Raw genomic sequence first — 15,208 nt, forward strand, 5'->3', positions numbered from 1 at the left:
GTAATTACCAATTACAAGCCCGCAGTATGACGACCAATCCATTATCTGAGTCGAGCTCGTTAAATGCAGGATGTATTGGGGATAGTTACACTTCATCAAAGAGAGAAACCATTAATAAACGTTAATGTAATCAGTTCAACTGTAAATAAACGAGTTGTTGGTGAATTGGGGCTGAAGAGTACTCACCTCTGTGCCTGCTGGTCTGCTTGTCGAACATCAGCATGGCGTCCTCTATCTGTAACAGATAAAAATATTTTATTATTTTGTGCTCGCACACCCTTTCGAATCTTTACGATTTGTTCCCATACCACCCCCAGCCCTCTGGGTCGTACTCATTGAAAAAAATCTCTTCATGAAGTAGGGGGTATATTTACGGAGGAATGAAAGATGATTTCAAAAAATTAACTCGCAAGATGAATAATCTCAAATATATCTCGTTGAGACACGTTCCAAACAGAGAAAGATGAGAGCAAACAGAATGACATGAGATGCATGTTCAAGGTATCTTTGAAAAATATCTTGAAGATATATTTGTAAGCTATTGTCAGGATTCTCCATCATTTTCCTGTGATGAAATGTTTTTCAACGTGATAACCTCGAGATATCATTAATCCATATATTTTCCATCATTTCCTCATCGATTTATTTTCCCGTAGCGTCAGCAGACCGGGGCTTCGGTGACGCGTCAGATAGAGGGCGCGCCCCAAACATAACCCCGTCTTGGAATGGAGAACCCTATCAGGGAGCCACTTCACTTGCAACCGAGTGAGTACGAAAATGTTGGCGGGAAAGGAGGGTGGATTGAGGGATGATGGGTTAGGGGGATGGTATACACTGCGTGTGTGGCCCGTAAAGCACAGCTGGCACGAGATTTACGGAGCGTGCTGCTGAGGAAAGTCGATGGTTCGGGGGAGGTATATGTGAAGCGAAAAGGTTCGAGGCGTAAAGAGAAAAGAGAGGTAGGGCATGAGGGATTGAAGGGGAATGGACAGTGAGGGTCAGGAAATGGAGGGAAAATGGGTGGAGGTTGGACGGATGGGATTTATGAGACAGAAGAAACAATAGGGATTACCTTTGCCCTGGTATTCCGTACCATTTCCCTCATTCGACCGACTTTCATCGGTCAAGTTCGCATTCATTCGTCACATGGTGTGCCAACGAAATGAAAAAAAAAATGGGGTTATAGCCGAGAAACGCGGGAAATTCAAATGTGAAAATCGAACAATCAATTGAGAGAGTACTTCTGTGATAGAATAGCCTTGATTTAATTTACAATAGTCTCATTTATTCAATGATTCAACTCTTTGTCTCAGTCACTACCTCCAATTCTGTTTTATTCGCTCCAGGTCTGAATGAAACAATAGAAGTCGCTGTGTCAAAAGAGTTTATTCATTCAAGCGATAAATTACTGTCTTTTTCAATTAGTAGGGACGACGAAGAGAAATAGTACGCAGTGTTTTTTATTATTATTATTATCATGCAGGGCTGACAAAAATAACAAAAAAAAGGTAAGATTGTGGAACAAGAATATTTTTTAATGAAAAAAACCACGAGAGCATCAGGGCGTGAGAGAAAATATCTCATCCCTAAACTAAAATATCCTCTCATACTTTGTACACGTGTATCTGGATGTACATGGCTTGGGTTTTTTTTTAAGTAGATGCCCTTTCATTATTCTTCATATCATCCTTTTGTTGACGCGGTTGTTGTGTCCGAGGTACTGGTAAAAACAGAGGGCTATGACAAAGAGAAATGTTTCATCAGGAAATCATTCTCAGAGAATTATTATCACGAATTTGTCACAATTGTCTGTCTGAGCTCTTCTTTCCTTCGACTTTTTTTTTTTTTGATCTCTTTTCGCTTGATGATAGCACGTTTGCGGGTAACAAGTGTTTCAAGGATAAAACAAATGTCATTTTTCTTTTTACCACTTTCATTCAACTTGTGTCCAACATTTTTACGTGAATTATATATAATTGAAAAGAGCATTGTGTTCGATAAACTTGACAATTCTCTTGAAATCCTTGTTAAGTACTCAAGTATTCTTGATAGTTCTCACTTCTACGAGAAACTCTCGATGCCATGGATTTGAGAAACTACAAGGGTGGCATTACGTATCTCTATACCTATTCTCTTGGTTTCCAGCTTTTCTCAACTCTCAAGGGTAATCCCTCAAGGGAGCAATCGAGATTCTGAAGCGAATGGTCGACGGTGTACCTTATTACAAGTTCGATTCCCCCCTTGCAACCCCCCTCCCCTCACCCCTCTTCATTCTATCTCTCTTTCTCCTTCTAGAAGGAGTCCCTGTTTACTCACACTGCCAATAGAACGTCACCCCCTCGGGGGCCAAAGATTGTTCTGTCTTACCATGCTCATCATCTACTCACATCCCACCCCAGGATTTCTCATCGAGGTCGAAGTATTCTACCGTAATTCAAGTAATTCACAGAGGGCAAGGGAAATTTGGGTCAGTCAAACAATAAATGGAGGGAGCCTGATGGGAGATATTGAACCAACTTGGTTGATTTTGTTGATGACAAATATACAGATGTGCATTGAAATGTCAACCAGACTTGGTATTGTTCTTGGACTTTGACAATTCAATGCTCTTTGCAAAATTTCTCACTCACTGAGGGAGATGGGAAAATTCCTGATGTCACGTTATTTTACGTGTCAATCTGGGCTTCAGCGTGATTGTATCGAAAATTCAGTTATCGATCTCAGATAAGGCGATATTGATTGAAAACTGATCCATGAAAATTGACTGAACACGTTGGGACGATTTAATGGATAATTCCAATGAAATTACGAATGAAAATAGTGAAATATTTTGCACAATGGGTCGTACGTTACCCTTGAATGGCTGAAATATCGCATAAATTGATATAACCCTGTTCACAAATTTTAGCCATTCAACATGATGGCTATCCGCATAAACTCCCATTACGATATCAAAAAAAAAAATTTTCATTTCTCTCATTTCCCACAAATGATTGTTTCCACACCCGCATTAAAATTTACCGATGAAAATAAAATTATGAGAAATGAGGGCAGAAATAATAATGAAAATACTGGCACCCTGCAGAGACGTTATTCTGAATGATTCATTCGCGGTTAGGGAGAGTGAGAGAGGCTAGACTGTAGAAGGGAGTAAAATTGGTTGTGTATAAAAACAATAAACCGACTGGGCGATAGTGCGTGAACAAAAGGTATTCCTACAACAAAGCCAATGAAAAAAATTGGAACGAGGGGGAGAAATTAAAAACAACAATTTATATAGTCGATATGACATTTTTTCCCTCTATCCGCTCACAATTACCGAAGGTAATAACGTTTAATCGATATTGCCGGGATGTAAAAACAATACGCGCACCCACCGTCAGTGATTAATGGGTTCAGTTACTGAATTCAGAGATGAAAAAAAAAATGATGAAGGCAATTCGATGATTACTGCAGTCGACGTTTTTCATTATTCATGTTCTTTTATGATTGATTACGATATTATTCAGAATGGTAATTATTACCTGTGCAAAGAGAAATATGAAGGGCCAATCAACCCGAGAACACGAATGGTTTGACGTCAAATTCAGGGTCACACTAATGATTTAAAAAATCTGAATTAGGCTGACTCTTTGTTCTAAATGACGATATCATTCCCCACTGTCGCCCACTCGATCTCAAATTTTAATAACTATTTATTACATTTTCCCAATACCCCCCCCCCCCTACACATTTTCTCTATTTTCTCCACATAACGAAAACCCAATCGGACGTCTGGAAGTCTCTTTCACCACAACGCAGTGCGAAGAAAAGTATCTCCAGTTCGTCTCTATTCTCCCAGTCCACCCCAACTCTTCCCCTTTTCCACAACCTTTTTCTCTTATTTCCTCTTATTTTTATTATTTCCTCTTTATTTTTTTCATCTTATTCCCTGTCTCGATCTTCCCACTACCGTTCTCATAGTAGTTCCCCCGGATCCTCAACTCTTACCGAGGTAAACTGCTTTCGACTCTCCCGCCGCTTTCGTACCGAATCACGCTCTCCCGCCTCGGGGAGAACATACCCCAGGAGAAACTCGGTTCATTCATTTTTCTTTCAACTCGAAAAAAGGGAAAAAAAAAGGAAAATGAAAGACGAAGGGAGAGAGGGGGTGAAGAGAACGAAACGAATGAAAGGTATAGGATGGAAGAAAAGAGACGGTTCTTTCGGAAAAACCTTCGCAGGATCCGCCAGAAAAACCTCTCACTGTCGAGGGGGTGTGGGTAGGGGTTGTGCTGGTGCTCGGAAACGAATTTAGCGGTGTGGTACACCGGGCAATGGGAAAAAAGCCCTCGCCAGTGGAAAACTTTTCCTACGGCAAAATTATGCTCAACTTCTCTCTCTCTCTCTCTCTCTCTCCCTCACACACTCATTCACTCCCTTATATTCGGTCTTTCGTGATTCTCTCGAGTGGAGAAAGAAAAGAGAGTGCAGATATAGTTTGGTCTGCGCGAAGAGCTCTGCTCTCAACTACTTTTTCGAGATCGCGACTAGAAAACTTTGGACAACTTTTCGCACCTTTTTTTCACCCGGGGTTTGTTTTTTCAGAGTTTCGTAATGAAACAGTTGTTTACGCGAAACACATCGATTTTACTGGGGACGACGTCGTTCCGGAGTAAAACAATTTTTTTTTTGAGGTAATAGGGTTTTTAGTGCTCTGGGGGTTATTAGGGGGATATAAAGTGCTGGGACAATGGAATTATCTTGATCTTTGGGGAGTTCATGGACAGCGGAATGATCCAAATTGGTCAACGGATGAATTTGATGAACTAGAGATAGAGTACTGGGTTGGTATTTGGATAATGACAGGAATGAACCCGTAGTTTGATGGAGTCACTTTATATATTGTTTGGAGAACCCTCTGATGATATAATCTGGGCGCTTAAAACCAAAACTTGTGTTTTAATGTCTGATAAGGAGAGCTTTGCCGGAGGGCAGAGAAGTTGTCTCTCAGTGCATGTAAACTTTTGGCTTTCGCAATTGATTAAGGGGGAGATATTGTGACCTGGATATAGGTCACTTGCCATCACAATAGTGTAGATGGTATGGCTAATCATTAATCAGCATTAAAATACATGAAAATATCTCTAGATGAGCCTTGTAATGTCAGAACTTTTGCCATTAATTCATTTCCAAAAACTTGGGCGGCTAGCGATCATCAAAATTCGGAATTCCACAGCGGACATACGATAGATCATCTAATATTCATAGACAATGACTGTTTATCAATTTCCTCTGAACCGTAAACAATTTTTTGTGCAATAGTCGTCCATCTTCAATGATTACAATCCCAAAGAAATTGTTCATCCATAAAACATCCTCGATCGAGATCAATAATCATAAGACTGTCCGGAAAGCGAAAAAATTAAAAAAACTCAAGCTCTCACACTGAGAATTCACCGATGACGATGCCATCCAATTTTCACCAACGTTTTCCCTCATAAATGTACATGAGCTTTACCCAACAGAGTTGTAAAATTGTTGACATGTGAATATTCAACGGATATGTGATTTTCCCGTTTCGTACTGTACCACGTTTCGACTGTTCTAAGGCCTTCACTCACTGATGATTGTGAATATTCTGATAACTCTTGGGATTTTGCAAATGTCAGAATCCCTGGGAATACTCAAGATCCTGAATAACAATGGATTTACCTAGAGTACTCAATCCACGTTATTCATGTATTCGTGTGAAAAATGGCATTTGTTATCCAATAGTTGGGAATTCGTCCAAGAATTTAAAGGAGTGTTGATGGGATTCGAGTGAATGTATTTTTGAGATATTGAGGATATAAAAATTTATCGAACGGAGGGACGAGTTAACACGATGATAAGGGATAAGCCCTCATGTACATATATTCACTGGAGAAAGAATTCAATTGGATATATTAAACATCTGGCAGACGTATGAGGATTGGTGACAGCAGGGAAGACTGCCAACCGTATCGCAATTTAATATCGTTGGGGGCCATGAGGCCAGGGGGGATGGGAGAGAAGGGGAAATGGAAACTTTGGTCTGAGGTTGTAAAAGGAGATGATATATATGGACTTGGAGAAATACCCCCTTCTCAAGATTCATGAAATTGCGGTCATATTAAATTCTGGTATGTTTGAAGTTGTCTCTCATCAGTTTATGAAAGATCTGATAATTTTGGATGGCTTGAATATTCCAAGGAGATGAACGAAGTTGATGTGCCTTTTGGGGATGTACATTTGACCTTTCCGGTGGCAAATGGCATTGATCAACGATAACTTCATTGAATTATCCAACATCAGAAACCGCCTGTACTCGACAGTTGCTATTTTCATCAGGACGAAAAACTTCGATTCCATTCAATATGTAATTCATCAAACCGCTGAAGACAGTGAGGCAGGGGGGGGGGATTTATTTCCGAATGAACACATCACTTGGAGCATCACATGTGGCAAAAAATACCCCCTCGGATTTTGCTCGAGTTTACGAGGTTGAAAAGAGCCCCCGAGTGAAAGAAGAGAAAAGAGGCCAGGTCGTTTCCACCAGGCGAAACCATCGTGTACCAGGTACATACATCGAATCGTTGAGGCCGTACACGACATTCTCGTATCGCACCAGCAAACCCAGTCAGAAGCTTACGACTCCATCACGATGTACAACCCCCTCCCATTTCAAATACATTCAAAAGTATTTTCGTGCAAACCCCCATCGTGCAGTTTTTTTTTTTTACCACACTCCACATAACATCACATGCCAAATTCATTTCCATCTTGCTGGCCCGTCCCTTTTTCCACCTATTCCTTTACGCTCTACACCCATTCCCAGCAGTATTTTCTCTCGTTTCCATTTTCATTTCGAATGTAACTCCACCAACGTCACGATTCCTTTCAGCTGAATCCCCGAAAAAAAAAAAGTTTATATCGGCAGCATGAGCACGAAATACGTCGATGCAAAACTCCCTATCTATTTGGTGGTCATGTTTTTTTTTTTAGTTGGAGATTGCGTGTGGGTGCTTGAATATTTTTGCATTTAGAGGTCTTTTTCAATTTTCGACCAGTGGGGGAAATTTGATGGTTTGGATTGATGTATTCATTCGACGTTTATGGAAATGGTTAGCGTCGAGAAGACTCCCTGAATTATGGTTATCCTGGTTTTACTCGCGGAGATAAAAATTCTTTAAAAATTGCGTTCCTGTCCTGTAATTTACCATTTAAAACAGAATTCAGTTAACATTACGGAACAGTCGTGCACTTTTTCCGTGGACTTTCCGGAAAAATTCTACAACGTTTCGGAAAAAGTTTGGAAGGTTCAGTGAAAAAACGCGTAACTGGTCCGTAATTTTTCGAAAATTACGGAACAGGCAGGTAATTGTTCAAGAATTTTTCCCTCCCTCCTGTGAGTTGACTCTGTGACTTCCAACTGACCAAAAGAATCGTCTGGGGAGAGCCCAACGATATCAACAGGGTCAAGTCTCTCCTTGTGGATCGCAAAAAAATTGAACCTATCGAGGGCCGCAGTTCAATAGACACTCGATAATAATCCCTAATATAGCCACAAATTGACCCAATATTCAAAATGTGTGCGTGTTCCATATAGATATCGATTTTCCCGATCTCATCTTCCCACCCTGCGCCCCTTATTTATTTATATCCTTGATGCACAATGTAGCGACGATGTATGTCACTACATTGGATACAATACCAACCTGTCTCTAGTCCTCCGCAAGGGAAATAGAGACAACAAGACAGAAGAGGAACACACACTGGGTGGAAATGGGAGTTGTGGGTGGGAGGCTGAAGTGGGCAAGGGTAGGTTGGAAGATTTACGTTATCGGATATCGTTTTCCGATTGGCCGGGAGCAGCTTAACGACCGATGGAAAGGTAATGGAAGTTTGTCAGGTGGGTGAGGTGCCTTTGCCTCCTGTTGGTTACCTCTTTCACAGATGTCCCTCTCCCTCTATCTCTCGTACTGATGTACACAGTATAAACTAGCCCCCTTCTCTCCCTCCTCCCCCTGCTGCCCTTCGTCTAGTTTTCGATCTCGTTTTGGTGTACACTAGTGTCCTCTCCTATCGGTCGTTACTTGGTTTACGATCCTATCCGGAATTGTTTGATGAAAACGAACCGACAAATGTTGCCGGGGAAACGCTGAAACGTATGACAGTATTTTTTTTTTTTTTCACTTTTTTTTTACACCTGATAATTTTTTTTAGCATCGCTCAACTAACCGTGTTTTGAACTTTATTTTACGACGTGCAGTGCACCTCTGCATTTTTCGGACAGTCGGAGAGCACACGTTTTTTTCCGAACTCTTGGTGATAAGGGGGGTTGGGTGAGGGGTGGAACGAGGGTGATGCGTTCACGCACAGTTACAGGGCAGGGGTTTAACGAGCCATAAACTCCCGTTGGGGGTTTTCGCGAATGAGAGGGAAAAATATTCACGCGTGATGTCGTGTGGTAGAACCACCGTAGCAGCCATTGTTTTAGGGGGATTGTTTATTATATGATGAAACATGACACATCGAAATTCAATGCAAAAGTTTTCTTCATTGTACAATTGTTAGATAAAATACTCCACGTATTTGTGGGAAAAATGAATTGCAGATGAAGTCAAAGCTATTAATTTTTAATTTCTAATGAATATCCTCGCATTCCCCCCCCCCCGCCCCTTCCTCCCTCGTTCACCCTTGAAAGGCCTCACTATCACCTCACAATTTATGATTTTCCCTTACCCAACCTGTCTACAACTTCATCCATTCCATTTTGTATCATAGCACCAGAATGACGACCAACAAAATCTCTCACTCCAGTCTTAGCGTTGAAATTAAACCCAGAGAAACCTGTCAGCCTTGAATCCAATAGACTCTCAACCATATATCCTAGTTGTCAAGAGTCCAACATACCCATGGATTCTCCTAAATTCAGTGGGTATCCCCGCGTTTTTCATATTTAAACCCCCAGAATGTCATGTACCAGTGTGTCACATCCATTCACCTCGGTGCCAGGGGCAAAAATATCTACGTGAAATAGGTATTTTGGGAGGAAAATGTGTACAGCGCATGTCTTTAAATATTTAACTGAGTCACGTTGTACAGTGAATTTAGATACACCACCCTTGCACCAGTCACAAGAACAATTTTGACTTTTTACACCGTCCCTTCTTCTTCAAATGAACATATCGTGGATTTTTTTCTCCCGGTATTCGCATATTACGAATAAGTTTCTCAGAGATAGGATGACGTAACGTAAATTTACGATGTGAAATTCCAGAACTTATATCGCTCTCATGAGTCCACTTACCCACGTTATATGGAGAATCTTTCGGGGAGGCGTTACCGTGAGACTATATTTATGGGACATAATTCCTCGGGAGGTTTCATTTCCCTGGATAAATTAGGAACTTCATTTCGATTTAAACATATTTTTGTTACCAGTTTCACGACTTCATTAATGATCCCCTCATTAAAATAATCCTCAACATTTCCGACAAAAATTCTTAACAATTTCTAAAGAAATGAAAAAAAAAAATAGAAAATCCCAACTATCCAATGAATGTACCAGGAACTGTCTTTTCATTTTACTCCATTCAATTCCGCCCCCTGGAAAATGAGATTGTCGCCCTTCACACTGTAACAAATGAAACTGTCCCCAGTTGTATTATACCCAGCAACATTTTTCGTGAAAATTTCTGCGGTACCACCGGGGGAGGAAAAAAAAAAGAGGGAAAAATTCACCCGAAGAGAGATAGATACGAGAGAAAAGGTTGGAATTAAAAAATGTTCCGGGGGTTGGCCGGAAAATGTGTGAGCGCCTGCTCGGCAGGATGAACCATGTGGGAAGGGGTTTTCGCGAGGAGGGATGGAAAGGGGATTGAAGAGGCAAGCGTCGCTCTGTCTCCCAGCGAGACCAGAAGTAATGGAATTAAGAAGCCCCTGAAGGCCCCCTCTACCCCAACCCACCCCTCTCCAACAAGGAGGGGGGACTGCAACCACACAACTGTCGGTTCCTTCTCTCTTCATGATTCGTAACATTGGAGATTGGTGTGAGCGAGATGTTGAAGAGGAGTTGGACCTGCTGCTCATCCCTGTCGTGCCATTGCAGCACCCCTCAGCCTTCCCTAGCTCACCCCCTTTCACTTACGTTTCGCTTGTCATTCGTGGCCGGGGCTTTTCCTTAAGTAGATCCGACTAACGTTCCTGTCCCTGTTTGCTTGTAAGACGATCCTCTCTCACCCACTCGACAAATCCCCACGCGTCAAACTGCCAACATCAGTCTCTTTTCAAAGCCGATAAATAGATGCAGCCATTGTACTGGTGGGTGGAGGGTGGAAAGGGGGAGTATCGGGATGGTGAGATGGATGGAATTTTTTTAGGAGACAAACGAGGGTAGTGGGAGGTAAAGCCAGTGGGGAGGGGTTTGGAAGAATTTAACATTTTTTTGGAGAGGGGCAGGGGGGAGATGGGGAGGGGGGATTCTTGGGAGTTTTCATCGTGTGGTTTTGTGGGGATTTTCGGAAATTCCAGGTTATTGATGACATGGAGCTTTGGGACGGGAGTGAGGGAATTTGGATATTTTGGGGAAATTGTTCCAGTCAAATTCGTTAGACGTCGAATTATTGAGGTGAACGTTTTTATGGTGACAAAAATCGTTCGACAGGGCGAGAGAAGTATTTTCTCTGCTCGTAGGATATTTATGGAGTTGAAAAATTAAGAGGTAAAAGCAGAAGGAAAATACCCATTATATTAAAAATAGAAAATTGTTAGCGAGACGTTAGTTTATGAAAAATTGAAAATTTATTTGAGACTTTCCAACGCTAATTCCCCAGTCGTGTTCGTCAATACTTAAAATTCAATTAAAATAATCCAGCAATTTAACATTTCATGAACGAAAGAGGGAAGATACAGAGTTGTAATCCCAAATAATAAAGATATTGAACGAAACAGATCGGGATTATAGTTTTATAGCCGTAAAAAAAATAATACAACATGAGATACATGTGTACGAGGTAAGGGAGTGAACATCAGCCAACCCTCGAAACATACAACGTATCATCCTCCGATTCTCCCATTATCCTGTTGTTTCTTCGTCGCGCGGTCACAATTTATTGCAGGTCCCAAGATCATTTTTATTTCGCCACCCCCGTCCCATTTCCAAGGACACGAATGTTGAAAAATTGCTTGAGTCGACACTTGCCACGCTACAGGTGTCGAATGTGATACAGGTGTCGCTCAGCTCCTACCCCTCCCTACCCTCTCAGAATCGAAAATCGTAAAGTGAGTGAAATTGTTCCCAAAGTAATTGGAATTGAGTTGACACAGAAATGTTTGTGGGAATTGCGGCCGTAAATCGTAATTCTGGGGCTAATGCTTCATCCCGTAGCCGAAGAATTTCCACGATTTTCCACGATGAGGAGAGAGAGAAAAAAAACCTAGACCCTCTTGTGATTTCGTAGCGCGCAAAGATAGGATAGACCATTTGATGGTCTCGTGGGCCTCGTAAAACTTACTTTGATCCCAACGATTTGTCAAAATCCTCTCAGGCCTTTTGCCCCATTTATCAGTAGTCCTCTGCAGTCTTAGGGGGTGGAAATATACGGAGTCTTGAAGTGTTTTTCTAATGAAACGATGTCTTGTCTAGCAACGCAAGAACATTTCATGACCCACCAACTGACACGAGTGTGAGCGTCATCGATACCTCACACAATCGATTGGCTACTAATAATTATTGCGTTTGTAATTAACAGGAGGTGGAATGTCAGTCACTGACTGATCCATAAGGACCACATTTTCGTACCCGGAATTTTTTTCATTCCTGACAACTTTCTCAGGTTCAATCTTCCCAACCCCAGTCTGTTAGTTTCATTTCATTCAACATAACGCAAAGTTGTTTAAGTGAAATAATGCACTCTAACAAAATCAAAACCACACTCTTCCTCCACCTCCTGACAAGAAGCCAAACAGAGAGTACTTCTTGGTCAACTAAGAAACTAAGTAAACACAAAAGTCACTGGAGAGAGTCGCCCAGAGGGGTGTGCGGTGGAAGGTGTGTGAAAAAAGAGGGACGGGAGGATGGTAAAGTGGATGGAATATCACGGGTGCCAGGAGTAACTCACCTTAGCCAAACCACCAACTCCTTCACTGGGCAACTTTTCTATCACCGTGCTACGCTGACCGGAGCAATACAATTAAAAAGATTGGGTAAAACTTGGATGAGAAGAAAAATAACTAGAGAAAGTGCAGAATGGAGAAAAATGAGTTTGGAGATGCTAGTAAACTAAAAAGTTATTCCTTAGGCGTCTTTGGATTTCATTTAAATTAAATTAAGCAGTTTTTTAAGTGACCAATTTGTTGGAGTCGTGGGTACCTCGTAAGGAGCAACAGGAGTTGAATATTTGGGAGCATGATAAGATTCTGAGCGTATGAGTAAATCTTGAGCGGGCAAAAGTCAAAGGTCTTCAGGCGAATGAACTGCCCTTGAAGACTACTTTCTCGTAATGCTGATCGTAATTTTCTTTTTTACAGTTAAAAAAAAATTCCACCTGATAACACATCGCACTTTGTGCCTCCCCGATATTCATGTGTTATCATTTTTTTCCACATCACCGCAGTATCTCCGCAAAGCTCCCTCACACTTTCCATCCAGATAACATTGAAAACATGTTATAACGGCTATAAAAAAATGCCGAGATTCCGTTGAACGCGAGAGATGCAAAAGCCCGGAATGTTATTTTTTGCGGGCAACTCTATCCACCGGAAAAAATATTAATTACGAAATTCCGTAAGAGCCTTGGCGCTCATGTGTGCTTTGATTTCACCCGAAAAAGCGATCACGATAGCTCGGGATTTTTCATTCGCATCAAAACCGCTCGTCTGTTGCTTTTTAATCATTTTTTTTATCATTGTTTAATGGCTTTTTTGTTATGTTCCAATGAATAATTTCATTTGTAGCGATGAAAGAATGGATTATCACTCGATGGCTGGGAACATACGGGCAATGACACAAAATTTTTTTAACCGGAGGCTCGATTTATCGTTTTGAATAATAATTTTCAAATTTTTTCATTCACCAAATCTCTATTCAATTCGGGAAATTGTATTGCGGCCACACGAGAGCCCAGAGGCCCTCCAAAATAATGGGGATGATGCCGCGAATGAATAGTAAATTCTGCGTTGAGTGGGGCTATCATGTGCCTGTTTCTGTGTATCAATTAATACTCGAAAAAAAAATTTAATAAATGGGAAATGTAGGTCGTGAGGGTCAATCAGATCGCAAGGTTTGTTGACCAAATTTTTTACTGAATTCCATCCAAGCCAACATTTCAATCTGATCTAATTAGAAGAAAATCAAAACTAAAACTAAAATTAAAATATTTATGTCATTGATAATCCATTCACAATTTTAAATCTACACGAGTCAAATAATCAAAAAGGAATATTTCCTTTCTATTCATTCACTGTGCAAATCTTTTTAAAAAATAAAAGTTCATCGACTCATCGCAGTAAATTAAACAACCCCCACGCGCGATCTCACGTTACAATAATTCCCTAAAATCAAAAGCTTCTCTCGCCATTGATTGTTTGGAATAAACGAGGAAATCGAAGCGAAAAAAAAAAATCTTTGTCATTCGTTCCAGGTATTATTCTCGTGATCGAATTTTGATGCTCTTCAGTTTTTCCACTCCCCTCTCCCTCTATTTTTATGGTTTTTTCCCGGTACATTTAATTCTCCGCCACAACATCGAGACGAGAGAATACAGCGGGGACTTTTCTATCGGTTGGAAAAATAGAAAAAATAAAAAAAACAGTCCTGCGATAAGCGATGCACAATCCGTGACTCAATGGAACGTGTACATTGGGCGCAACCCCCTTTTCACCCCTTGCCACCACCTACCCCTTTCCACCCCCGGCACCACTATTCGTCGATTGAATGACTTCACACAAAGCGCAAATGTACGCCTGAGTTTAATCGAAAATTTTGTGAATTCAAAACACTTTGGGGGGTTGTTTCTATATTTTCATTCGTTTTTTTTCCGCAAGCGGGAATGTTTGAACGTGCAAATAAAAAAAAAGCGACTAAAATTGTATGGAAAATCGGATTTCTACTGTTGAGTTTTCCATGGGTAAACAGGGGAAGCGGTGTCGAGATATGATGGTATTTTCGGGGGGTTATTGGAGAGGATTGTGAGAGGAGGAGGGAAAAGGGTGTTGTATGTGACACGGTGGTGGGGTAAAGCCCATGGAGCCGTAACACTGCCACTAATTAAACGATTAATCATCCAATGAATGACACAGAACTGAGGGGTGGGGGGATGGGGGGGGGGCGCAGGCCAGCCGCGAAGTGATCCCCGGGGTTGGTTCCGTAGGATTATCGACGGGAGGTGTGAGGATCAACAATCGATTGCAAGTGAAATTGCTAATTTCGAGAGTTTTTTGGCAGTTGGGGGGGAGGAGGAGGAGGAGGATTTATTGATAACGAATTTTTAACTTTAGACGAGGTGAGGGAAAATTTAATTGAAATCATTTGCGGGTGAAATTTCATTTCGTGCGGGGAACAGGGGGTAAAGTCTATTGACATGTTTACGGATGGATTTATTATGGAAAATTGAGGAATGGAATATTTTTGGTAGTTTATTTGCCATTAGCAAAGCGGTCAAATGGTTGGAGTTGATTTTGACTTTTGGTTGATTTTCAGTTGATGTATCTGAATCTACGGTAAATAAGAGAGTTTTTGTGACGATCATCGTGTTTTACAAAAAAAAAGTTATTACGGAATTTCCCTATCTCCCATTAATTTGTAGATATTTTAAAATTTCTCTGAATGTGTTAAATAAATTCAGGAAAAAACGTTAGTCCCCAGAAAAAAAAATCGCCTCTACAAACTTATAGTGTACCTGTGAATTAATGATAATTAGGAACACGTCGACCGGAATCGTACCTGGCTGGGACAAAAATGTCAAATTCGGGAGGAAAAGTAAACGAATATAAAAAATCGTATGAATAAAATACATTGCCCACGAGAAATCCTACAAGAGGAGACGAGTATGGATTCGCGAATGTGTGTGAATGCACGTTACCGCCAATTTATATTGGCATGCGAGCTGAACTAATTTTGGTAACGACCGCTCCGGGGCCCAGAGTTCAAATGAGAGAGCCCACCCCTCAGACTGGCGTTTTTCCCCAGTGGGACTGGCGGACG

General features: G+C 41.1%; 1 protein-coding gene across 9 annotated transcripts in view; it reads right to left on the reverse strand.

The window, feature by feature from the left end:
* Positions 1–15,208, reverse strand: part of Rbp6 (RNA-binding protein 6) — a 329,371-nt gene that overhangs the window by 64,482 nt on the left and 249,681 nt on the right. For all 9 annotated transcript variants that reach the window (XM_064116332.1, XM_064116330.1, XM_064116331.1 and 6 more), the window contains one exon: positions 187–235. In XM_064116332.1, coding sequence (XP_063972402.1) covers positions 187–235 — 49 coding nt within the window. The remainder of the gene's footprint in view (positions 1–186; positions 236–15,208) is intronic.

The sequence above is a fragment of the Diachasmimorpha longicaudata genome, chromosome 3, assembly GCF_034640455.1.
Source record: "Diachasmimorpha longicaudata isolate KC_UGA_2023 chromosome 3, iyDiaLong2, whole genome shotgun sequence".
In the NCBI taxonomy this organism is placed as follows: Eukaryota; Metazoa; Arthropoda; class Insecta; order Hymenoptera; family Braconidae; genus Diachasmimorpha; species Diachasmimorpha longicaudata.